This window comes from Polypterus senegalus, chromosome 16 (assembly GCF_016835505.1).
Source record: "Polypterus senegalus isolate Bchr_013 chromosome 16, ASM1683550v1, whole genome shotgun sequence".
NCBI classification, from domain to species: Eukaryota; Metazoa; Chordata; class Cladistia; order Polypteriformes; family Polypteridae; genus Polypterus; species Polypterus senegalus.
Window position 1 is genome coordinate 5090296 of NC_053169.1, and position 27072 is coordinate 5117367.

General features: G+C 41.7%; 1 protein-coding gene across 2 annotated transcripts in view; it reads right to left on the reverse strand.

Annotated features, from left to right (window-relative positions):
- Positions 1-2854: 2854 nt before the first annotated feature.
- LOC120516824 (adipocyte plasma membrane associated protein) overlaps positions 2855-27072 on the reverse strand; it is a 71173-nt gene continuing 46955 nt past the window's right edge. The window contains exon 9 of one of the 2 annotated variants that reach the window (XM_039738776.1): positions 2855-4883. In XM_039738776.1, the coding sequence (XP_039594710.1) occupies positions 4674-4883 (210 nt within the window). In that variant the 3' untranslated portion in view covers positions 2855-4673. Of the gene's footprint in view, positions 4884-11613; positions 11675-27072 lie in introns of those variants that run through there. The other variant, XM_039738777.1, reaches the window with a different exon arrangement.

Sequence of the window (27072 nt, forward strand, 5' to 3'; positions counted from 1 at the left end):
TCGGTTGTGGTTGTGACCAAATGTCACCTGTCCGCAGCTCTCGGCTCCCGTGTGCCTCGTTTTCAGCTCCTTGCTCCCTCTTCTATAATGGGAGCCTCTTGAACCCGATGCCGTTTGTACTGCGCGGCAGATGAGGGCAAAACACACACCAAGCAAGCGGGATGGCAAAAAAAGGGAAAAGGTGCTTTTAAAAAAACCAAATCCAATCACAAAATGAATCCATTAAAAGCAGAGGTCAAAAAGACCCCGTCATTGGATCTTTAATGGATTAGAGCAGGGGTGTCGAACTCCGGGCCTGGAGGGCTGCAGGTTTTCATTCTCACCCTTTTCCTAATCAGTTTTCACTGCTAATTGACTCCTGTTCCCTTCATTTTAATAGCCCCGTTTTTAAGGACTCGGCCCTCTGAATTGATTCTTGTTTTCATTAAATGACAGCCAAACAGAAATGAGATGTGAAATAAGCCGGCAGATGACCAGCTAAACTGGGATTTCAAACTCAACCAATTTCACTCCAACCAGTCTCTTAATGAGAAGCCCATTCTTGCTGTTAGTTAATTAAGCTCGTTACTCAATTCCACGGCTGGCCCGTTGCTGCTCTCATTCTGCCACAGCAGACATTTCCAAAACTGTTGATTTTTCTGTTTTTTTCTAAGAACATCGTCAAAGTGTTTTGGTGACCTGAGAGATCAGCCTTACCGAGACCTTCACCTTTCTTTATTTTCAGATACTGTGTAATGGGCACAGGTGAGCTGGTCGTGTGGCAGTTTGTTTCGTGTCTCAGTATTGTTTGGCTGCTAATTAAGGAAAAAGAGACGACTAAGGGACCTGAGTCAAGTGAATTAACGCCGAGGTAAAAAATTAATTAGCAGCAAAAAGTGGCCACTAATGAAGAAGATGGTTAGAATGAAAACCTGCAGCCACTGCGGCCCTCCAGGACCGGAGTCGGACACCCCTGGATTAGAGGAATGATCTCAGCACCCCTCCTTCTTCGTGTCCCCAGCTCACGGTCTCATTCCTGGTGGTGTTCAGACGCTTTGGCATCTTGGGGTCTTCTTGGTGGAGTCTCTACAAGCCTTGCACACCTGGATGTCTGCCGTGTATCCCATCCTTCCTGGCAGATCTTCTCAAGCCCCATTAGATTGGCTGGAAAGTGCCTGTAAGGTGCCATCTTCAGGTCTATCCACACCTCTCCTATGGGTCACTCATAGAGTTGTCCCCAAAGCCACTCCAACACTGTCATGAATGCTTAGGACTAACATTTAAAAGTCAACACCTGAAATCTCTCATTCCTAGAGGTGTTCAGACCAAAGGGCAGCTGTGAGTCTTCTTGCACACCTGCGTTCTTCTCCTTCTCCTGCTCTGTTAGATTGAACCTCCATCTTCAGGCCTCCCCACACATGTTTTATGGGGTTTAACTCTGGGCCACTCCAGGACAATCAGACCCCCCCTTGTCACCTGACTACCCCACCCCCCCATTCGCTCCAGCCAGACAGTCTGAGGTCCTCCAGTCATCCTTCACGATCCCACAGTCATACCTCAGATCCTTGGAGAGGTCACCCACCATGCAACACACAAATGATGAGTGGGGTCAACAAGCCCCTAGAGTATCAAAGCCCACGCTCCTTTGTGGGGTCCTCCCTCATCGCACTGCCTTTCCTCCCTATGTGACCCCACTTGTCCTGCCCAAGACTGCTCTTCAGACTCTTTTTAACCCCCAAAGCCATTTCTCTCCTGTCACATTGCTCGATGTGACATTCCTGGCACATACCACCCCAAACCCCGGACCTCTTTAAAGCTGTTAACCAATTGGGTGAAGGTGTGAGGAGCCGCGACCCCCACAGCAGCATGGAGGCTCCTCATTGATCTGCACGTGAATGCAGCGCGTTGGCTAACCGGGGGGTCGGGCAAAACACATTTACACCCCCTCACACCCAGTTAGAGCCTGCACCTACACCGGGCGCGATCGTTTATTTAAAAATCGGCAACATATACAGGGGTGTCCAGACTTTTGCATGGCGCTATAGTCCTGCTATTCTCAAGATGCCTACACGAGCGTCGACGAGTTTTAGCTGGCAGCTTTCTCCAGGTAACGCCAACCCAAGGCACTTTACAAGTACACGATATTTGTATTCCTTGTAAAAAGCTCAACTTCCTTTTGGGACAAACAAAGTTGACCAACCTGAGCTCAGGCAGGGCCAGCGATGTCCTCGGGGTGCTGAGGATTCACTTTGTGCTTCAATGGCCAGGGCCTCAGCCACACGGCCATACTGCTAGTGCATTCCAACAAGGTGCCACAACTCAATTATTCTCACACCGGGGGGGCAAGCGACATCCGCCCACTTAGCCAATAGGAAGCCCTGCTTCTTGTTTCAAGTGTACGGCGAGTGCGGCCTGACAGAATTAGCACCGGACAGGCAGCTCAACTTGACACGTGAATTTCAATCGGTCTCTTCTCCCACGGCTCGCTGCGTATTTCTGTTTAAAGCTTTACTGAACAGTTTCTTTCTGTGTGCCACTTTTTTATATAAAGTACAATGTCACCTTACCTGTAACTTATTCACAGAAGTGACATACCTGGTGACCTTTGCTGTCTTAAAGAGTCCGGACTGCCGGCGGAGGCGTCTTCTCCCATTTATTGCTGGTTTCTGCTCACAAGTCACAAACATGCCGACGTGTCACCTGGTGTCTCCAGGCCACCCCGCAGTCTGAACGCCTGCCAGCCTTTTTCAGGTTGGGTCCTTGAGTTGCCTACTGGTCTGTGGGACTTGAGGACTCTGAATTACACATAAAGGACTAAAAATGAAACGAAAGTTTGATAAAGCCGGTCGGGCAGGCAGAAGCCAGAGCCAAAGTGTATGATTGACAAATTTGCTCTTTATTCCCAATTTTATTACACAAACATGGAAAGACCGTTAAGCCCAATGACATGATTTCATTTTCATAAAACTCTGTGGTGCCCCCTTCACCCTTTGGGCCACTACCTCACAATCCTGCAGTTGCTTGTTTTCAATCAGGTCATTAATGTCACCTTATTAATGCTAATGGTCGTCCATGGTGCCATTAGTGAAGTCAACCTTTTGTCAACAATTCCTATCCTTGAGTGCTGAAAGACAAGAAAATTCTTGTAAATAAGACGCACTGAGGCGAGACAGACAGCTGCACGTGACGGGGGTGACGGATCACGTGACTCTGAGCAGCAAGACACTTCGCTGTCGTGACCTTACGAACGAGCCCATGGGTGAGTAACCGCGTTTTCAATGTCATGATTGTTGTTCCGTTAGTTGCTTATTCCCGATTTGGGTTATGTGGCTCATAATAATCCCAACGTAGCCATTCTATGATTTATCCCAGTAAGGCAGCGTGTATTCTTCAAAGCGCAATACTGCATCCCTTCATAACTGACAAAGATACGACTGAAACAAAATGTCAAATTGGATCAAAGCAGTTAAGCAATTCTGTGAGGGTGAAACTGATGTCAACAGCATTAGTGACGAGACACGACCGGCCGATGACAGAGGCCATGACTCAATGTCACTGTGTTTCAATAAACCAGAGAGTCTGCTCGTCTTATCCACGAGGAGGCCACGCAGCCATCGTCAGACAGTACGAACACCGCAGCAGCAAATCCGACAAACATCCCAGAATACAAAACGGGCTTATGAAACGAATACCAGTGGAGTGAACGGCGCTTCTTTTAGCTCATTTATTAGTTTTTACCCAATTCACTTCTGGTTTGCTTTCTGATCGCCATTCTGTAATACGCATGCGTGTGGAGCTGCAACTGTTTGTGTCAAACATGCGCTGAACATGAAGGAGTTTCACACTGAATGTTCCGTCCTTCCAACGCCTGAATAATTACGCTTGATAATAACCCAGTGCAGTAAAAAAAAAACGAGATCGGACTCCATTACTAGCCAAAGGAAACACAAATCGGCTACAACAGGAGTAAAGCGCTGAAGGTCGTCATTGTTGAAACGATTCAGTTAGCGTTATGAAGAGCGTAGCAAAGCGCTTGGTGTCTCGAAATGACATTCAAATGATCAGATTCGTTGTTTTTAACCCTTTGAGATGAACACATGAATGGTTTAATAGCCTGATAGAATCGGCTCGCTGCCAGCCTGATCGAGTGGTCACTTCGCTTTCTTTTTTTATCAAAAATCTTTTTATTGCTAACCTGACAGGAGCTATTTACAAGAAACAGTCGTAAGCCTGTGTTTTAAAACCGCACATGCTTTTATTGAATTATTTATATTTTTCTTTTTTTCACGAGTACCTGATTATTCAATCATAGTATATGGCTTCCTTTACTGAGACACATGCTTGCAATCGGGAGTGAAGGTGAAGCCAGGACTGCAGAAACGACAGACCGCCAATGGAACAGAAAATTGTTAGCAGCGCATCTCAAATGACACGGAGCTGTGTGAGGGTCACGGTCGAGATTTGGTGGGGCATCATTTAGGAGACAAACGAATCGAAGGCATGCAGTGGTGTGTACCTGTCGTGAAAACTGAGCATCATGGGGGGAAAAAGGACAGACGCATTGACGCTGCTGCCAATACACGCAGTCACAAAGTTCAACGTGGAGGCGACACTTTTTTTTTTCTTTTTTTTTCAAATAAATGATGAGGGTGTTAACAGTAAACCAGATGGAAAGCAAGAAACCTCCCTCCCAATCAGAGCTCATTTAAATCCAGCCGGCAGAGATAGGGGGACCTGAAGGAGCCCAAGTAGAGATGGCCGTCGTGCTCGTGCGCCTCACTGATGTACGTCACCACAACTCCATTTGGGTCGTGGAAGCTCCTCTTGCAGACGCCGTTGTCACTGAGCTCCAACACCAGGCTGTATCTAGGGATAAATTTCATCACCGTCTCCTGACTAAAGAGCTGGAAAAGAACAAATGAATGAAAAAGTGGGATTAGAGTCAGGACTCAAAGAATCACCAAGAGTTACAAACATTTCCTCAAGTTGCAATGGACGCACACTTCACACAGTGGTGTAGCTGGGGGCTGGAGATCCATATTTGGGGGCGGCATTAAATTCGTGTGTAAGCAGCAGGGTTCGGAAAAATATCACTCATGAATGAAAAAAAGTCAAATTCATTGATTTTTATCCACAGAGGCTTCAAAATGTCATTTTCCATCACTGTCCTTCGTTGACGGCATCGCCTTAATTACTGCAACTCGCTGTATTCTGGGATTAGCAAATCCGCAGGTTACAGTCGGTCCTGAATGCTGCCGCTCATTTTCTGATTGGGGCAAGAAAGTCCGATTCTGTTTCTCCAGTATGAGCTTCTTTACACTGGCTGCTTGCTGCCTGTCAGTTTTCGCAATGATTTTAAAATCTTGTAGCTAGTTTTTAAATCTTTACATGGGCTCGCTCCTGCCTATTTATCCGAATTGTGTGTTTTACACCAGCCATCCAGAGTGCTTAGGTCTTCTGGTCAGTTGGCTCTTGTTGTAAAACTAAGGGGGACAGACAGGACTGTGGCACCTCACCTGTGGAGCTCTTCACCTCGTCACATAAAGGAGTCGTCGACAATTCAAAACGAGATTAAACACTCATTGCTATTCACTTGCATTCCGTGACCTGATGACTTTCTCATTGTGATTATGTAACATTACTTCTGTTTATTATTTATTTATGTTTATTTATGTTATTCATGTTAATTGTTTTGTTTTTTCTTTTATTCTATTATTGTAAAGCACTTTGGCCACAGCATTCCTATGTTGTTTTAAATGTGCTATATAAATAAAGATGACGTTGACGGCATCAGACACAGCAGTTGAAATTTAGGAGGCAATAACAAAAATAAACAGAAACATTACACCGGTAAGAATTTCTAGGAAGATAAACAAGTAATTTACAATTTATAATTTCCTTTCGTTATCAATCCGACTGCGTTCTTGCTCTGCGCAGAAAACATCCCTACATCACAGCGTATATTATATTAAACTAATAATCAGAACACGGCTTATCAGTGTGTCTATACTATATTCTTGCCTAGTTGATGCTTATAAATAATTATAAGTGAAAAGTTATTGCTGTTTCTCTATATATGAATAAGGCCAGTTTTATACTTCACCCAACGCCTGTTCCAGCGGACGCTCCTGCTACGCATGTGTTTTACTGTTTAAAATTGCGGGCGTACTTTACGTAAATCTGGAAGAATCCACCAGGTGGCAGGGCGCGCGATCATCACGGAGAGAACAGGTTCGGCTTCGCTGTGATGTGAATTGCCTGGAACACCCGTTAAATTCGTTACCGCAATCTCTCTGAAAAGGATGTTTATTGATTAAATCCATCAATCCGGGGATGTGTCCATTCCAGCAAGCATTGGGCACAAGGCAGAGACAATCCCTAGACGGGCATCAGTTCATTGCAAGGTGAATACAAGCACTCACATATACACCAAAGTCTTTTTAGTAGCACCAAATACGCATAGGGCACAGTGTGGAAACCCAGCAGGAAAACATGTAAACTCCAGGCAGAGAATACCAGCGACGTGTCTCCCAGCAAGACAGCAGTGCTCCAGCTCCGCCACTGTGTCACTCCCATGTGTGTAATTACTAACAATATTCATTATTTAAATGAAATTGACGATTTATCTGTAAAATGTAACATACATACTTTAATGCATTTCATCATGAAAGCGATATCAGGTATAAATCTTAGGATTCTAAATGTGCAGAGAGCTGGAATATCAGACATGTCATGTGTTCTGTGTGGCGATCTATTGCTGTTTACCACTGCTGTCAGGTCAGGAGGAAGCCCCAGAAAAAAAAGATGTCACAGAAGATGGTACGCGAGACTTTTAAAACGTATCGTGTCATTACGATCGGAAATATGAGACGCTTAAATATAAAAGCACCACGAATGCATCTGTATGTCGCCATTTTGCTTCACCACACTGAACCATTCATCAACATCGAAGCACGCACATCGATCTCGTACGATCCGCAAAGCGGCTTTCTGTCACCTGTAGTAATCAGAGACTCTGACGTCACGTTCCAACTTTTATCACACTGCACCCCCCGACTTTTTGCTGGTACTGCAAATCGTGTTTTAATTTCTGAGGACCTGCTCAGAGGACGCATCAAATGAACGCTGGGAACGCATGGCAGCCATGATGCGTGCACGTACGTGTTCTGAGTGTGAAGTATAAATGAGCCCTTAATCTATGCAGAATTAACTTAATTTTCCTCAATACATCATTTTAATTTTCTATTTAAATAGGTTAACATATTCAGATATGTTGGAGGGCTGAGCGGCACGAACTCGAGCTACGCCACTGACTTCACCGGCCTGTCTCAGGTGGGCTGGCTGTTGGAAAAGAGATGAGGGTTCAGATTACGTTAGAGTACATAAACCTTATTAATCCCAAGTAGAAATTTAGATAAATACAGCAGTAGAAACATATAAAGAAACAAAGACACTGAATCACAGGGCAAATAATACAAACAATAAATGAATAAATAACATACAGTATACTGTGATGAAATATCAAAATGAATAGAAGTCAATTTAAAAAAAATCAAAGTATTTAGTCTGCGACATGGGAGGAAGCTTTGAATTGCCTAATGGCTGCTGGCAGGACAGATCCCAGGAGACGCTTATTAGCAAACTGTGAAAGAATGAGCCTGTGACTTTGTTCTTTAAATTCTCTCAGAAATGAAAACCTGTGACAATGACTAGCTTTGGTAACTCCAAGAGGGAGAAGAACATACATGGAGAGCTCACCATCCGCTTTATAAAATGCAGCATACACCTCATGGAAAAAGTAGAAAGAAAAGGCTCACGCATTATTTTGATCTTTTTCATGTACGTCATCATACTGTATATGGGGGGATCATATTTGGACCCCTTCAATCCAAGCAAAAATGCTGTCGACTGCCTAGGGGATTGTCAGTTTTTTTGTGAATCAATTTCATAAAAGGGTAAAGGTGTATTAATATTTTATGCCTCTTGAAGTGTCACTGAAATTGTGACAGCTCCTCTCTGTGTCACCGTCAGACCCAGTCCACCAATGCTACAGTAGTTTTAGTCTCGGTAAAGGTGTTGGGTCTGCTGTTCTAGGTCTACAGCCGCACCACCTGCACTTCAGAGCTGATTATCCACCTGCAGCTCAGCCTGTACTTGGATGGGAGACCAACCAGGAAAAGCTTGGGCAGCAGCTGAAAGAGGTGCTGGCCAGGCCAGTAGGGGGCGATCACCCTGTGATCTGAAGGTGGATTCCAATGGCCCCTCTCCAGTGACAGGGACACTGTGCTGGAAAAATGGTGCAGTCCTTCAGATGAGATGTAAAAGTTCCCTGGGCATTCTTCATAAAGAGTAGGGGGTATCCCAATGTCCTGGCTAAGGTGCCCACCTAAGCCTAGTCATTCTGGCCCCCTAATCTCCCCCCTAACTGTCTAACAGCTAATGTGTGGTGAGCGTACTGGCACAAAACTGGCTGCCATCACATCATCCAGGTGGTGTCATGGTGGTAGTTGAGGTGACTGACTCCCCACTCAATATGTAAAGTGCTTTGAGTAATGAGAAAACTGCTGCAGGTAATAATTGAGATCGAGATGAATGAGTCACAGCATATGGAGCTGGAGTGGCAAAAACTGTCATTTGTCCATGAGATGTGGTGGCAGTCGTAAGTCAACGACTACCTGTACACTGTGTCACGGTGTGCAGAGCACAAGGCAAAAAAAGTTAATATATAATTTATATAACGTGCTACTGAGGCCTCAGCGGGTGCAGCTGTGGTTCATATTCACATTATAAAAAGGACATACAGTAGCAACACTAAAGAAAGTCCAGAGAAGAGCAGCTCTGGAGATTCTGAGCCTGTGAGGTCTGAGCAATGAGGAGAGAGAGACCAAAGGAGTTGAGCCTTTTCGGTTTAAGCAAATTGAGATTAAGAGATGACGTGACTGAAGGGTTTTAAATTACATACAATGGGTGCCAGGTGTTATTTTAAAATTAGTTCAACACGAACATATGGGGGTGTGGGGTACCAGTTGAAAATTTGCTAAGAGTAGATTTCTCTCTAGTATAGTGTTAAAAAAAAAAAAAAAAAGGTTTTCGGTCGTGTCCGCATTATTCACCTACCTTGACCACGCCCCTCCACACCGCTCGCCCAATCATTACTCCTACTGTGCGCATCTTCTCTCCATCCCACCCGGTGACTGGCAGTGCTAGCTCACCCGTCAATGCCGTCGGTTATAATGGCAGGAGAGGAAAGCAAACTATCTATTCAAGAACGTTGAATTTGGATTACTATAGAAAGAGAACGGGAAGAGCTGATAATGAACATCAAAAAAAAAAAGAGAACAAAGAAGAGCTGCATATGATAAAAACCAAGAACAAAGAGAATCGTCCAATAAACAAAAAAAAGAAAAACATCCCAAACAATATGTGAACAGAAATGCAAAAAAGCAACATTTATAGAATGTAAGTTAGAGGATATTTTTATTGACAAGCTGTTAATGTAATTTAAATTTTATTTACTGTTATGTCCATTTTATTACGTGTTACTTTTTTACGTTTACTTTTTACTATGTTTTATTATTCATTGGCATTTAAAACTAGCAGTTGTAGTGAAATACTCAAGTAACTGATTGTTCTATTGTCACACTCGTGCGCATGGGAAACAGCTAAAGGGCCTAAATTATGGTAATTCTACGGCAGACTAGGGGGCGGCGGAGTGTGTCGAGTGTCTCTCTCCGTCTCTTGCACACCACTCTCAGGAAATCCCGCTTGGCTCCTGCGCCAATGAGGACGACAAGTCCGGTTACGAAGATGTCACTTCCGGTTGCGGCGCCTATGATGTCATTTCCCATAGTCTATATTAAAAACGCCATTTTGTCTCAATGCTGATCGTTTCTGTTTTGGACTCTGTTCTATGAACATCTCTCGCTATTTAAATCAACTTTTGCAGCCAGGAAACAATATACAGGTGGCTGCCCCAAACCTTTATGATGTCTGTGACTCGTTTGTGTGACACTAAGGACCAAACTGTCTTCCTCCAACGCCCCCATACGCTTCTATTTACCATCTCTTTAAATACAATCACTTGCTTTAACAGAGGAGCGCCCTGACGCCCTTTGAGCGGCTCAGCCGTGAGATAGTGCGCCCACTCCCGGGTGTTGGCCAACAAAGTGAGCAGGGGGCTGAGCCCCCTAGTCACACAAATATAAGAAAGGTTTTCATCACACAAAGAACCACATATACAAGTAGAACAGTGGAGAGTAGGATTTCAGAGACCTTCAAATCTCGACTTGATGTTATTCTGGACAATCTTGGTGGAGAGGAAGAACAAGCTTGTGGGGCTGAATGGCCTGTTAATGTACACTTCTAACATTAAAAAAAGCATTTGGTGTACATTAGAAAAACACAGATACACAAACCTACAAAAAATATCCCTTGTTAAAATCACCAAATACAATATGGTGGGGTTTAAAAATATCACCTGTAGTTGTGCCTAATAAGAATTCTGTAATCGACAATTTAAGAAAAAACAATAAAGCTTCACGTTGAAATATTTCTATTCCTGGTGGTCGGATGGCAAGAAAAAAGGCTAAGAATCCCTCGAGCCTGTAATGGCGGCTCCAATTGTTCCTGAGGTAACAGCACAGCAACATCATCAACAGCCCGAGGCCGAGTTGGAAGTAAGTTTTAAACCTGCAGTAAACCTTATCACAGCAGCTTAATCTAACCTAGGATTGTGGGGGGCCACCACGCTTTATAAAGCCCACTCAGGACCTCGATTTGCTGCTCATGTTCTTTGAACCCAATGCTCCTCTTTGCCACAGCACCAAACAAGTCCAAGTCCACTCTTTTCATTTTCTTTTTGCCTTCCTCCCTTTCCCATGGCCTTACTACCAGAATTATTATCGTCTGCTTTATTTCAAGCCTTATCTAAAACAGAAATAGTACTAGTTTGTTGTACCGTGTTAGCCATTATGAATGTAGAGAAAAGCCAAGCAAAATGACCCCTTTTATTGGCTAACTAAAAAGATTACAATATGCAAGCTTTCGAGGCAACTCAGGCCTCTTCTTCAGGCAAGATGTAATATTGTATGCATATTGTAATCTTTTTAGTTAGCCAATAAAAGGGGTCATTTTGCTTGGCTTTTCTCTAAAACAGAAATAAAAATGCAGCCTCATCACATATGGCCATGGTGGGGTGCGGGTGTCTCTTTGGAAACTTGTAATCCGAGCCGAGCGCTGCAGCCTGCCGTTGTTTTCCATTCTCTCACCGCCTCATTTACAGACCCCATTCTCCTCTCTGTCTTCTGGTAATTTAATTTTTATGTTCACTGAATCTGTCACTCACACTTTAAAACAATATTAATTCAAACATTCACAGCTCATTGAATGTTGTCCCACCGGGATATCAAGGATCTCATTGGCTTTATAATTTTTAATGTTTATTCTCGTTCAATTTCAAAGTATTGAAGTAATGATGACTTTGAGATGACATGGCACTGCAGCACGTATCACTTCTTTATGCTTCACTTCTCGCTTACTCCATAAGTCAGTGCAGCACATTCAGTATGCAACACAGCAAAGCACCAGGGGAAGTTGACCCCCAAGAAACCAGGAACACCTTCTAGCAGGGGTTACCTTCTGTGTGGAGTCGGTCCTGTTGGTCCATTTCATCCTATAATTTGGCCGACTTGTGTTCCTGCCAAGACAAATTGGGTGGGCACATTTGAGGATGAAGACAGGTGAGCTCTCATAGTCTCTAGGAGAACACCTGCGGCATTATAGTTCTAATAATAAATTGTGTGAAACGCCAATACGGAACACTAAAAGAAAAACTGACCATTCACCGAAGTGTGAAAAGTGCTGGTACTGCATACTGGCGAGTATCGGCTCACATCGAACACTGCCAGTGCGCAGTATGGGCCACTTCAACAACTGCATTGACGTTCATAAACCCACTTAATGCAATAACAGTGTTACTGGGAAGTGCGAGTCCAGTCGAGCAGCATAAGGAGTAAGGAAGGAACCAGTCTGGGACAGCATGCCAGTCCATCATAAATGGGGATGCTCTGATGCCGATCACCGATGTTACTTGGCTGGCTCATTCCGATATCGATTCCCATTTGTTTTTCTTTATCCTTTTAAAAAACGTTTTACACTAATCACCTGCAAAACCATACAAACAGAAGTTTTATGTCTTATATTAATGCGTATTTTTATAATTAAACTATGCGCCACAGGTGTTCACTGTTCATTTTTCATTAACAAAATAAAACTCTGTAGGCTCATTGTTTAATGACCATAAAATACTAGAATAAATAAAATTTCTTTAAAATACTTACTTTGACTAATGAAATATGTATAAAAATATTTATCCATAATACATATGGCTTAAAAGAAAATAAAATGCTTTGTGTAATTACAAGCTGTCATATTGTTTCATTTTTTCTGTAATGTACCTATCTGAAACAAGGCTTATTAAAAGAGTAGTTTCTCTCTAACAACACACACATACACACAGTGGAACCTCGGGTCATGGCCGTATTTCATTCCAAAACTCTGGACGCAACCCGTTTATGTTGTGACCCAAAGTGACTTCCCCCATAGGATTCTATGTAAATACAATTAATCCGTTCCAGACTGTACAAACTGTATGTAAATATATTTATTTAAAGATTTTTAAGCACAAAAATAGCTAATTATACCACAGAATGCACAGCATAATAGTAAACTAAATGTAAAAACTTTGAATAACACTGAGAAAACCTTGAAGAGAGAAAACTAACATTGCAAGAGTTCACGCTACAGCCTTATGAACCGCTCGCTGTTAACACTTTTTTTAAGGAGTTTTAAGCACAGGGAAAAAAATGAAAATTTGAAAAATCCGTAATTTATACAAAAACAAACCATAAACAACCAAGAAAACTAACCTTGCATGAGTCGAGTTCTGGCATGAAGGAAGAGAGCAGGAAGCTGGGTGGAGAGGAGATTACAGTTTTGAGGTGAAGTCCCTCTGCACGATGCACGTCTGACCGAGAACGATGTACAGGGAGAGACTGAACACGTGCGGAAATCATCCGTGTGTACGAACCAGAAGGGAAACTGGCTTGTTCGTCACCCGAGTGTGTGGTCGTGAACAGATGCAAAAGTTTGGTGAACTTTTTGGTCGTAACCCGATTTGTACGTGTTCCGAGACATTCGTGACCCGAGGTTCCACTGTATTAAGAATGGGACATCATTAAAGTTCATGTGTGTGTAAAGGCAGGAGTCCCAATATTTTTGGCAATATAGTGTACCCGAGTTATACAAAAAAAAGAAAAACACACACACAGGAACTTCACAAAAGCAGCGACCAGGTACAGGATATGCAACTTGGATCCATTCGGCAGCAGGGCTAACCACTGCATCAGCCAGCAGCTTTAAAAAACAGTCTTTCAGAAAATCAAACTATCAATGTTTAAATATGACAGAGTGACAATCTGGTATTCAGTACAAAGTGGGCTTATATCTTGTGTCGTTGTCTAACTAGATTACTTACAACACCCTACATCTCTGAACTGGGTTAAACCGGTTAACAAAAGAACAGAAACTGGAAAATCCTAGAAACCTTATTAAAATATAAAAGAAAGGCTTTGGCGTCTTGCTCTTTTCAGACCCTAGGAAATATCCTTGTGGTTGCGTCTCTAAAACTGGCTCAGACAGGATGTGCACATGCATGTGTGTGTGTGTGTGTGTGTGTGAAGGAGTGTGTTAGACAGTCAGTCTTGACAACGGAAAAATGTCTCTGGCAAAATACCCTGTGACAGCTGGTGATGCACAAGTTGCTGTTTCAGGCTCTTCACCCCTCTGCACGCTTCCTGAGTGATGGGACAGCACTGACTCATTCTGGGCACTGACTGTAAGCGCTTCTACACGTACCTCCCTCCTGCCAAATTCACTCCGTCCTGGCCAGGCTTTTGCTTTTACTGCCTAGACCATCTGTGACTGCTACAACTGCTTTCAGGCAAAGCTGATTTTTACACTTTATATTGTCACAAAGCAAGCAGAGTGACAAAAGCACAGGACTTTAAGTCACCAGACTGCATCTTCAAGGCCTGCCTCTGAGTCACTGTTTCCACACTTAACCAGCCTGTGCCTCATCTCTTATATTAACAATCGTCCTCTGTCTCTTACCTTGAACACGCTATGTTGTAGAAATGTGTAGCGCGTGCAAAGAAGGTTATTTGACACAAACAAAGGACAGATTAAATACTTACAATGACAATGGTTTTGTACTGTTTAACTCTTTCAGGGCTGATGACGACTTTTGTCGAAATTCTGGGGTAAAGGATGGTAATTGGCTGTAAACTGTGACAAAACTTGCCCTTACATTTTATTTTTTTATTTTTTGAATTTTATTGAATTTATTAAAATCAAAGAACACTCCATACACATAACTCCAGTTTTACAAAAAGAAAAAAAAAAGCTTCAAAACAAATTAACTCCCAACCCTGAGAAAGAGAGCTAGGCCAGTAGAGTAAAACTTTATGCTAGTAAAGACAAATGATTAGATAAAATCCTTATATATAATTTGATACTATCCATATGTGTGGTGTTCGCGTCAATACCTCAACTCAATACAAGTTAGAACCATACAATGGGACTCTGTAGTCAGAACATAACGTAGCAAACGCGGACGCAGTATTGCCTGATTGGCTAAGAATGTTCAAATGCTTCAGTGACGCTGCTGACGCTGCTGGGCGGCCAAGTATAGTAAGTCAGTGTTGGTTCAAGCAGATAACAGTAAGTTCAGTTGTTTTTGGGAACATTGGTTTGGTGGGGTGTACTTTCCAGGACTAACATCATCTACTGACTTAAACCATTCGCCAGCTCCGGAACCGTAAGAAATTTAGAACGTATCACCATTTGCTTGGTACGTCGAAATCTATCTTTCGGCAGTTTGGTTTTGGCATCCGTCCTTCTGACATCTATTCGCAAACTGAGTAATGACAGCTGGATATTAACAACAGTCATTGTTTAAATTTAAGCCGATCTCAGATCTAAAATGACCACGGCAACATAATTATTACTCCGACTCTGATTAGAGACGTAAAATATGGTTTGTTTGGAAAATTTGTTTGCTGGAAAAAATCAAATGAGGTTTCGCCGAAAAGCCGAGTTCACGTCTCGCAGCCCCGTTTAAACAGGAAGCTCTTCATTACATCGGCCAAAAAGGTCTATTTTAAGCACAAATCAGTGCCATGATAACAAAATCATTTCAAGGACTTAAAGAAATAATTCTTTGCAGAGAAAGTATGGATTTCACAAATGTAGAATTTGTAGCCCGATTCGATCGGGCGCCCAGTCGCTAGTAATAAATAAATAAAGATAAATGGAGTAAAAGAGGAGAGAGAATCTGCTTCCTCAATTTAAATGCTTGTTCTAAAATGTTTTTGATCAGATCCTGCCAGGTTTTGAAAAGGTTTGTATAGATCCTCTAAGTGTAAATTTGATTTTTTCCAGTTTCAAATAATATTTCACATCAGTAACCCACTGACTTAGAATAGGAAAGTTAGGATTCTTCCAGCTGAGCAAGATAAGTCTACATGCCAATAGTGAAGTAAAAGCAATGACAGTTTGTTTGTCCTTCTCCACTTTAAGCCCCTCTGTGAGCCCACCAAACACAGCCGTTAGTGGATTAGGAGGGATTGGGCCCCCAAGGCTGTCTGAAAGGCATTGAAAGATTTTGGTCCAAAATGATGTTTGGCGCAGGCCCAGAACATGTGGCCCAGTGAGGCTGGAGCTCGATTGCAGTGTTTGCAGGTTGGATCTTGCCCTGGAAACATTTTGGACAATTTTAAACAAGAGTAATGTGCTCGATATATAAATTTTAAGTTGAATAATTGTATGCTTTGCGCATATGGAGCTTGAGTGAATTTTGTGCATTGCTACTTTCCACCGTTTTTCTAAAATATTGAGTAAGAGATCCTTTTCCCGCTGTACTCTGGGATCTTTGAAAGGGAGGGACTGTAAAATAGTTTTATACATTACAGAGATGCTCTCTGCTGCCCTTACATTTTAGTTTGAATCTCTTTGCTAGAAGGAAAGTTAGGTAGCTTTGTTGATTTAATCTCGATTCCCTGTGCGCGCATCAGTAGCGAAGAGCAAACAACGTCTAACATGGCATTGACACCTGGTGAGAGAATAAAGCGAATGTGCAAATTAAAATACTCCATGGATGTTTTATATTATCGCTGAATCAGACTCTTGACTTGCAAGTGATTTGGAGATGGAGATCAAAAACGAAAGTCAACACATTCGTGTAGCTGATATGCCTACTGCAGCATTCGCCTAGGAGGACCACTACACTACGACTGCCACCGCCACCCACCCGCTGTGTGAAGACAGCCAGGAAGCCAGAGATGGCGAACATGCGCCAACAGCAGCCACAGCACGTAGCAACAGATGTTTAACGTTGATTTGTGTGTGAAAGCATTGCTTTGTGGGCTTTTCAGGAAAAATATTCTGCCCTCAAAGAGTTAAATTGAAAGAATTAAAATTAACGGCAGCACCTTGAAGTCTACACAGAAACCCATTTCAGATGATATTCTGACATTATTCAATTACTACACATCTGAAGTTTTATTTTATATTGGTAGAGAGTTTGTTTCCCCAATATATATAAATAAAATCGCAAGCTAATTGTTTGCCTGTTTGCTCGCCAATCGCGCAGAATCAGTTGAACTGATTTTCATGAAATGTGCACATGTTTTGTAATTGGTCTCGAGCAGAGGGGATATAATTTGGGGCAACCCAAAAACCAGCACCAATGCAGGGACTACAATTCCCATCAGGCAGAAGGAGAACACTGGGGATGATGGAAGGACCACATGCCAATGCAGGGTCTTACTCAACACCACAGGTACAGCATTTTCTTCTCAGCTAATGTCTCGCTGGGTTGTGTTTTGCCATGTTACATTTCCAAAGGACCTTGTATTGTCATTTATTATCTTGCAACTCTGGGTACTTTGGCTAATAGTCTGATAAATGTAAAACCTGACGTTGTCAGTTTAAGTCCCAGTGCTGACAGAACCGATTCTTCTGCATATTCTAAGAACTTTGTGATGGTGTTGACAATAAAAAGGACCAAATAAAAGGATGACTGTTTTCAAATGTTTTTTTTGTGAGGCAAAAAGAGCTTGAGATATCTCTCTATTATATAATAACCTGGGATGAGACGAGACGAGACTTTTTAGCCTGGGAAGAGATTTCAGAGAGATACTTTTCAAGTCCCGCGAGATGAGACTTTGTGCCAAGAGATTTAACCACACCCGGGTCCGGAAATAAAAGACAAAGAGTAGATGACAAAGTAGAATGTCGTAAAGAGGTTCCAAAATGTTGGCGCGGTACACATGCAGAGCAGGTTAATGGAGATAATGAAAGTACTAAAATTCTGAAAAAGTCTCAAAATAATTATAGTAAAGATTGCATTAGCGCAGACAAATGGAAATTATTACTCTGTGAAATAACGGAACAGCGAAAAGAGATCAATTGTTTGGGTTTAAACTTTAAGTCAGAGACTTGTAGATCGTGTAATTTGTGTTGCCATTAGGGAAAAGTAGTGTTTCTTCACAATGAAGAGGGGGCATATCTGCTGCCAGAATTAAAAGATTTGTTGTTTGGTGGAAGTGAAATCCACATAAAGTGCCTGGTGTGTAGTGCAGGCCAGGGGGTTGGTGAGCAAAGAGAGCAGGGGGTGAAGCCCCCTACTTTTATTTAATTTCAAAATGGCTCATTTAGCTATAAAACACGATCAAATTGTCTAGAATGATTTCCTAAAAATGTAACAAAAATAAGAGTCTGAAAGAGACGGACTCTGAGGAAGTGCCAAGACAGACAGAGTATGACAGCATTAAGCAAACAGGAGCAGAGCAGGATATGGTGGAACTGAAGTCGAAGTTGGCATCATCTGCAAAAAAGAGCGTTAGTCTGCTCAATGGAGGTAGTTTTTAGACCCAAGAGCATGGAGTTTACTTAGGAGTGCAGCGGTCCGGCAATACATAAATACCTAACTAAGTATACGATGCGCTAACGTGTCTGTGTGATTTTAAAAAGTCACTTTGGCTTGATATGATGACTACTGTCTGGTAGACCGCTTGACTCACTCCTGTGGCCCACGGGTGTTTGAAAGACCACACTTTAAGAAACAGCAATACCCAGGAAAACACACGCACACAGAAAAGGAGAGACCTTACAGCACTCAGTCCTAGGATGTTTAAGGCAGCAGCGTTAACTTTAGCTTGTAAACTTATTGTTTGTTTGTTATCGGCAAATATCTTCTGAGATAAGGAAGACAGAAGTCTTGAAGTAAGGTGGGCATACTCACCAATCACAGCACTGGAGAGTGGCGACGTCTTGTATGTCGATTAGCCAATGCAAGTGAGACTTTCACTGTACTCTGTACCCAATATGCCTACAGTATAACTGACATGGCACTGTGCTGCCCGTAGGAAAAATTAATGAATGGTAAATGCCTATCAAGGTGTTTCTTAACGACATAATGCTAATTATTGTGTAAAGGCAGAGGCAGGTGTAACGCTCTTAGGTTTGAAGTTTTCCTAACTGAGACTGTTCTCCAAACATTTCTCAAAACTCTTGCAGGTTACACTGAGTGCCATTACCATTTTTTTTCAATATGTTCTATCAAATTCTTTGTATAGGCAAGGGTCTTTAACTCTTTTAGGGCGGATATCGACATATTGTCAATGGGCACCCTCAACACCTCCCATCGACAAAAGTCAACATCCAGGGGTATAGGGCGATAATCTCACCATTAACGTTAAAGGTATTCCCTCTTTGATTGGAGGAATGTTAGACTCATTGACTTGGCATCTAAACCCTGCATATGCGTGAGTTATGAAGCGTAAACAAAGGCAAGATGGCATCTCTCGAGGGAGCGAAGTGAGTGCAGAAAACAAAAATACTCAACAGACGATGTTTTGCGCATTATCGCGGAGTCAGACTCTGAATTTTCGCCATATGATTTTGTTGAGAGTGATCAGGAGATCAAGCAGGAGAGTGAGGAACTGGCATCAGCTGATCGGATCCAAACCAATGCCGCCCTAGCTGATCGACTGCTAGCTAAGCACATTCATGAAGCCAATGCCCCTACAGCAAGGTTCGCCTGGGAGGAGTACCCAGACATTGATCCGTGGGAGCCAACCTGGGTACCAGACTTCACAAGATGGCATGGCTTGCTGTTGGACACGACAGATTAGCAGCCGCTGGACTACTTCAGGCTGCCTTTCAGCTACTGTCGGACAAAACACACGGGTATGCTGAGCAATCTTTTGAATCGTGGGGTGCACTTGCACCATATTCTTGTTTTTCAAAGTGGAAACCCACAAAAAAAAGACAAGATAAAGGGCTTTTGTGGTATTATCATTCTTTGCGGGATTGTACTCTGGACTTTGTAACATGTATGTGATATGAAATCACATAGTATACAGGCTCATACAACATGCAAGACAGTAACATTTGTCAAAATGAAACATTTTTGTTGATTTGATGTGTTAAACCATTGCTTTGTGTTTTTAAAAATAACCGAGTTTTTCGAAAAATATTCAACACTGGGAGAAAAGAAACAAAAAGAAAAAAAATCAACCCTGAAACAGTTACTATTGTTAATTGCTGCCATCTAGTGGTCCGTATGTTATCATTATGACTGTGGACAGATCAGGTTTATAGGTTTAAAGGGACTTTGTGTACAGAGTGCAGTGCAGTTCTCACTTGCATGTGCTAATTAACATGCAACACGCTGACTCTCCAGGCAACCATGCGTTACGATTGGTGTGGTTCGTTACATTTGTATGAGAATTCTTGAAGTGTTATATACGTTTGAGGTTCTATTACTTGAACAATATTAAATTCTGACCTTTGTTTCCTTCTAGAGGTTTTCCTGAAGAAGATGAACAATTTGTTAGCTTTATTTTCAAACACCGTTTTGTTTGACCTTGGATGTCTGATTTTTGAGCAGTTCTGTTGTAGGGTTGGTATGATGTTGGTATGAGTGGCATCCAGGGTCACGCATGGGTGCCATTAGGGTTCAAAGGTACAAAGGTCAGCTCCAAGATTAGAGAAGAACAGTGTTGGTGTGTGATTCTTGTCAGAGAAAAAAAACTTTTTGCTGTTAACAAATTTCTTTTATGATATTAAGGACTTGAATTTTTGATTAACGTTTTGAACATGCCAACAGACCGGTTAGATTTTTAGCGACAACTTTGGCTTGAAATCTCAACCACATCTCATCTCCTGACTGTTTCTTTCAGAGTCAATACAGCACAATTAATAAGTATAGCAACACCATTTATTTATAGAGCACGTTTGCATTGAAACAATGCATCTCAAGGTGCTTTAAAGTAGAACAATCATACCTCAAAACATCGGTCGTACTCACCTGAAAAATCTCAGAACGCCTGCTGTTAATAGACAAACAGAATAAGGACCTTTATATTATAGCTGGAGTACTAAATGTTTTTATTGCCATCCTGAACCAATGGTTGTAGAGTCTTTTGTAAAATATGTGCGGTCTTTATGAACACAAAAAACGTACAAAAGACATGTATAGGACAATCTGGATTGAAACTGTGCGCTTTTTTCTTGTGCGCTTCCTTCCGAGATTCAATTCTAGCAGAATCTCGGAAGGAAGCGCACAGAAAAAAGCGCACAGTTATATAAGCGCAAGAGAAATAACGGCACACGGTAAAGTGCGCACGCGGAAAAAAGCACACAGCGGCAACATATAACTATTACAAATATAAAACATACACCACATATACTGCTATATGTTTTTTAATATAATAAAATATAAACGATTAACACACCCTAAACACTCCCAAAATTGAAATTCTGCTTGGATCGTCTATCCCGGAGTCGTGCAACACTAAGTCAGAGTATTTCACAGGAATTGCAAAATGGATCGTCGATGGATTCGGCAAGTGCTTCTCTGCTCGGCGAGTTCGAAGACTTCTGGCAAGAGACGATTGCTTCGGAATACAGTATAAGCCAGTGCATCATTGCTCATTTCTGATAAGATGTCTCCAATGACATTGCGAGAAGTAGCATTCACAGCTGTCATGGCTTGTCGCATTCGACTTGTAGCGATGTTTGCTTCTGCTTTCTGGGGACAGGAGTCATGACAATGACTGGTTGGCTCTTGTACAATGTCTCCGTTCTTCGTTTTCATTAAAGAATGGCACTTTGTTGATCGATTCTCATGGCACCTCCAAGTATTTATTCCATTTGTTGTGCGAAAACGCAGATATTCAAATCCCTTGTAACCGAGAATTTGCTTGTCTTTCTGACTGGTCGAAAACTCCATCTCGCTTATTCTTGCTCGAAAGTTAGGGAAGAGTAAAGAAAACTGTAACAAATTAAAACATACAACCTTATAAATTCGTTTAGTGAACAATTATACAATTTTATTTATTGCGATGTATAATATTTTTTTTCTTCTTTGCATATACGCCTTTGCTGTTCGCGCATTTATCCACGTGTGTTTTTTTCCGTGTGCGTTTATCTCCCATGCGCTTATATGACTGCGCTTTTTTCTGTGCGGATATTTCCTAGATAGATAGATAGATAGATAGATAGATAGATAGATAGATAGATAGATAGATAGATAGATAGATAGATAGATAAATTCCTGTGCGCTTCTTTCCGGTCACCACTTCCTGTGCGCTTCTTTCCGGTCACCAGTAGAATTTATGGGGATGGTTGGGAGCATGCGCTGATTATGGCACGCTGCCGCACCCACCAAATGACAAATGACTCAGATTGGGACCTCAGTGAAGCGGGTGACACCTCAGCAGCACACTGGAACAGCATAAGTTTTTTTTGTTTTTTTTTTCAGTGGCTTAAGTGCCAGTCCTGCCACTAACCTCTGAGTTTTCCATGCAAGTTGGAGGGCCCGACTAAACCTTAATAATGGAGAACAATATCAATCAGCTCACCATATTGATATTTATGCCCTTAGCACATCCGCATGGATTTACACTGGAATCCCAACTCCAGGTACTCCAGTTTTCCTAACCCAAATCAAGTAGCAGATACAAAAGGTGTTACGATGTCAGCATATGTGTCTCAATTTTTATACCACACTATATCAAGACAGGTGTGGCCTTAACAAAATATCCGCACAAAAAAAAAAACAAAAACACGAGAATCCTAACAGGCCTGCCCAAAAACAGGTCTCTACCCACGGAAGGCTGACCCTAGGAAACTGGGGCAGGGACGGGTTTCCTCCAGTGGCTTCCCTCCTCCAAAAACGCATTTAATGAACCACAAATGAATGACTCACTTTCCTGGCCTGCTTTTAAAGGCTGGGGGGCAGTCCCTTAGTGGTGAGGTAAGGGTGGTCTTGTGTCTTGGGAATCCACCCACAAAGTACAAGGAACACAGCACAACACAGTCTATCTAATACACAGAATAACAAATATAATAATGCATTAAATATGTCTACTAAGTAATAAATGCACCAAACAATATTAACAGAAATGACTATATCAAATGAGTAATACTAACTGAATGGAAAAGGCAACAAAAAAAAAGAGAAATTTAAACGTAAGCCAGGTAAAGAACCCTCACTATAACATAACAATATGTCATGTCATTTTCTAACCCACCCAATCCAGACTAGGGTCACGTTTGGGGGGCTGAAGTCCATCCCAGCTAGCACAGGGTGCAAGGCAGGAACAAACCCTGGTACACTGCAAACATAACAATATGCTCCAGTAATTGTTAAAATGAACACACATCTCAAAAAGAGTGAATTTCCTCTTTATAAGTCTGCAAGTTAAGTGTCTAAAAGCAGAAATCTTAACTAGAGGTAGCAAAATCAAACAGAAAAATCTGTATGATGTATTAAAAAGAGCAAGCAAATAATTGTGAATTCATAGATACTGTGAGGTTGTGCATTGCTTTCTGTGAAGACAGATGTAATTCTACAACACGTATTATTAAATACCAGTAATGGCACACTGCATGATAACGTGCAGTGAGTACACTTGGCTTGAGCATTCTTAATTTTAATACTCTTTCTCTGTACATTTAGCATTCGTTTCCTCAGAGGTTGATGCGCTTGCCCGTTCCTGAGCAGCTCTTCTTTTCTCCACCCTAGCGGTCCACAGCTTCTCTTTTTTGTTGGCATCTTTTCGCGTCAAAACTGATTAAGTTAGTTTTTGTGTTCCAATTACTTCTTAATTTTTCACTTAAGCACAACAATCTGCCTCAAGAATGATTAAAGATATGAATAGGTAGGTGAAGTGACCACGAAGGTGGTAGGGAATAAGAATGATACATGTACACATGCACCTCACGACTGCCCTGCTGCGCGCTGCCGAGAGTTGATTCTACGATAAAATAAAAATAAAAAGAGTAATAAAAATCATCACCCCGAAAGCGGATAGTAGACGTCACATAGTATATGTGTACCAAATTTCAGGTCGATAGGTGGAACGGTTTGTGAGCTACAGGTGATTTAAAATCCTGGACAGACAAACGAACAGCCACGGTAGCGTATTATATAAGAAGATAGGAACGACAAGCCACAGTTCCCAGCTAAACTTGGGTGGCTCCATCGGAGGAAAGTAGAAAGCTTACAAGAGTTTAGAAGGTGATAGAATTGAAGGTTTTAAAATGATAAAAGGAATTAGTACAGTAGATCCAGGGCCATTATTTTAAAATGAGTTCAACATGAACACGGGGGTACAGCCAGAAACTTGTTATGGATACATTTTGCAGAAACATGAGGAACCACTGAAACATGGAATAAAATTACCAAGTAACGTGGCAGAGAATAGGACTTTAAGGATATTTACTGCTCAACTCGAGTACTTTGGAGAAATTAGGTGAATAGTATTCTATCATTGATGGGTGGAATGGCCTGTTGTCTTCAAAATGCTTCCAATGTTTTAATGTTGTAAAGAGTGGGGATAAAAATCTCTTTAAAGCAACCATTTATAAACTAGAGAAAGCAATCTGCATTGCAAATCAAAACCACTCTGATCAACTTAAAAAGATGTTCTCTAGTAATGACCGACCTGCAGTACAGAGAGGTATGCAGGCCTTTACACACCACAAGCAGGAATTACCATCTAACCCGGAGTATGATTTTAATCTGCAGCCAGCCCTGCATGTAGGCCCTCCAACCTGCAGGGAAAAAACCTGGGGGTTGATGGCAGAATTGGCACTGCAGCCACCATTAAAAACTGTCCCAGTGTTCCATTCCATCTGAACTAGTGTGGTGCTGAGGTGTCACCCGTTGCATAGCTGGCACTCGTGCCCTAATCTGGGTTCCTGAGTTGGTTTGTCATGTGGTGGGTACAGCAATGCGCTATATCAGTACGCGCTCCAAACCTCTGTAGGTGACCTCCAACTGACTAAACTCATTCTGCCGCACATTTGATCAAATGTATGCTCACCTGAAACTGAGACAACAATCAGACTTTGCTCACAGAAGGCCGGTTGGATTCCCTGGTACGGTCAAAACAAACTTGTCTCAGTCCACTGAGAAGACTGCCGAAAAGATCCAATGCCTCAGGAGAAGCACTCGTCAAGCCTCGCATAAGCAGCTGTGGTCCAATAGTCACCTCTGTTGACCGATTCAAGATCTTGTGTATAATAATTTCTCAGAATCTCAAACAGGGAGATAACATCAACTCTCTTATTAAGAAGGCTCAACAGAGAATGCAATTTTTCACAGGTAAAGAAATGTAAACCGCCAAAGCAACTGTTAGTGCGGCTCAGCTGCCATTATTGAGTCCATCCTTACATCCTCCGTAATTCTCTGGATTGGAGTAATGGCTGTCGAGGTCAACGGTAAACTTACAAGATAACTGACTGTAATTTGCCCAGACTCCAAGATCTGTATCATTGCAGGTCTAAGAAGTGTGCAAGCAAGATTAATGGTGATCTGTCTTATCATGCATTTCAAAGTTTCCAGGCCCTAACCCCTAGGAGATATTACAGGGCATTGAAGGTTAAAACTATATGGTATAAAAACATTTTTGTTTCACAAGTAGCATATCTCATTAATAATAGACACGAGTTTATCATGTGATAGGAAGTGCTGCTACTGTATATAATGCTTGTAATAATCCTGCTATGGTTGTGTTCATGTAGGGCTGCCGTGTGTCCATGTAAGCAGACACCAAATCATATTACACAGTGCGTGTAAATTTATTTGGATAATAAATGGACTCTGTTCCATTCCACGTGACATCTGGTTAGCACAGGTCCGCCATGTGATTGATTCCCACTGCTGACGTCTCAGGATGGATGCGAGGATGACAGGGGATTGTCTGCTTTAAAATGCAGATAAGAGAGAATGAACTTTAATTGATTAACGCCTAACATGGATTATAACATAGATATTTTTACAGTAGTGTGGGTTGCTTTTCTCAATCAGGTGCCGGACTGTAAAGCACAAGGTCATAGGAGCTCATCCATCATTGTCTTCCTCTCTGGCCCTGAGTGAGCAGCTTAAACTGTCATAGTCCCCTAACAGAAACAGAGTAACGACTATATGGTCTTCTGTAAGTCTTTAGGAATAAAACTGTCAGGTAAATGAACAAATGTAGAGGAGTGGAACTGGTTTATTAACATTGGGTATATTTACTGCGGTTTGCTTAACAGTGATCTGCCTAACCATGTGTTCGGCGCAGGCCGTTGTACGTCAAAACAAACTTGTTATTATATTTTAATTACAGCGCATGCGTTTGCGCTCCGCGTCCCCCACCCACATTCTGCGCATGGGACTCACAGTAAAGAGAAACCATGTGTTCAGTGCAGACCGTGGTACGTTAAAACAAACCTCTTGTTATTATTAAGTAATATACTGCCACAAAATGACTCATAAAAGACAAAATCTTGATGTTCGCTCTTTTCATGACACTTGGACAAATGAATATGGATTTGTACAACAAAAGGACCGTGCTGTGTTTGTCCTGTGCTGTGAAAGTGTCATGTGTGGTACATCAAGTGTACAAAGACTAAATGTCAGTCCTTATGTAAAAACCCTGATGAGAAAAGTGAAGCTATAAAAAGGGCTGTTTCTGGTTTTAAGAAACAAACTACTTACCATATTTATGCGTGTACCACGCGCACATTTTTTCCTGAAAATTAGCATTAGAAAATCAGGTGCGCATCATACATGAGGAAATGTAATTCTGCAATGTTTACTTCTGCTTGGTTTCGCTTGCTCTCTCTCTCTCTCTCTCTCTCTCTCTAAACGCTTCCTATACAATCACAACGCGCGTCGTACACGGGGAAAAATTATTTTCGCGATTTTCTTTGTAAAAATTAGGGTACACGTCTTACATGAGGGCGCGTAGTACACGAGTTAAACACAGTATTTTAGCCAAATAATTGGAACTAAAAATAAAGTGAATGTAGTTATACAATTGCTTCGCATTAATTGATTAATCGCTCTGATTAATAATAAAGAATAGTTCATCGTTTTAGAATTCTTGATAATTTTTTCTTATTCAAACTATGCATTTTGTATTGAAAAAACTTTGTACAATTTTTAATAGATGTGTTGAAAATTAAAATTTGACAAAACATTTTTTTCACCTATGATCGTATGTATTTTAAAGTATTGAATGTCCAATAATATAAGATCCGTTTATAAGTATATACTTTTGAAGCCCATTATAACCGGACCAATTTTGATACTATATATAACAAAATTGATAGAATTATGTCGGCACACGGAATAACATTTTAACATCGGTTCGGCACAACACAGCTGAAAGGTTGCCGACTCCTGTACTAGGTAATAATTGATAATAATAATTAGGAATAGGCCTTCAAAACAGTTACTTAAAATGAAGACCACAACCAACACTGCACTGGTCCCTGGCCATTTGCTTCTCAATAATTCATTGAATCCATTTGTTGAATGTGCTTGATCCAAGTTTAGAGACTTGAGAAACGGGCCTGTCCAGCAGCACAACAGGCTATGGGCGGGACACGAGTCGTTGACAAAGCAACAGGACAGATTACTGTGGTCAATTAGTCTAAACACACATTTGAAATGTGGGAAGGAAAATGGAGTCC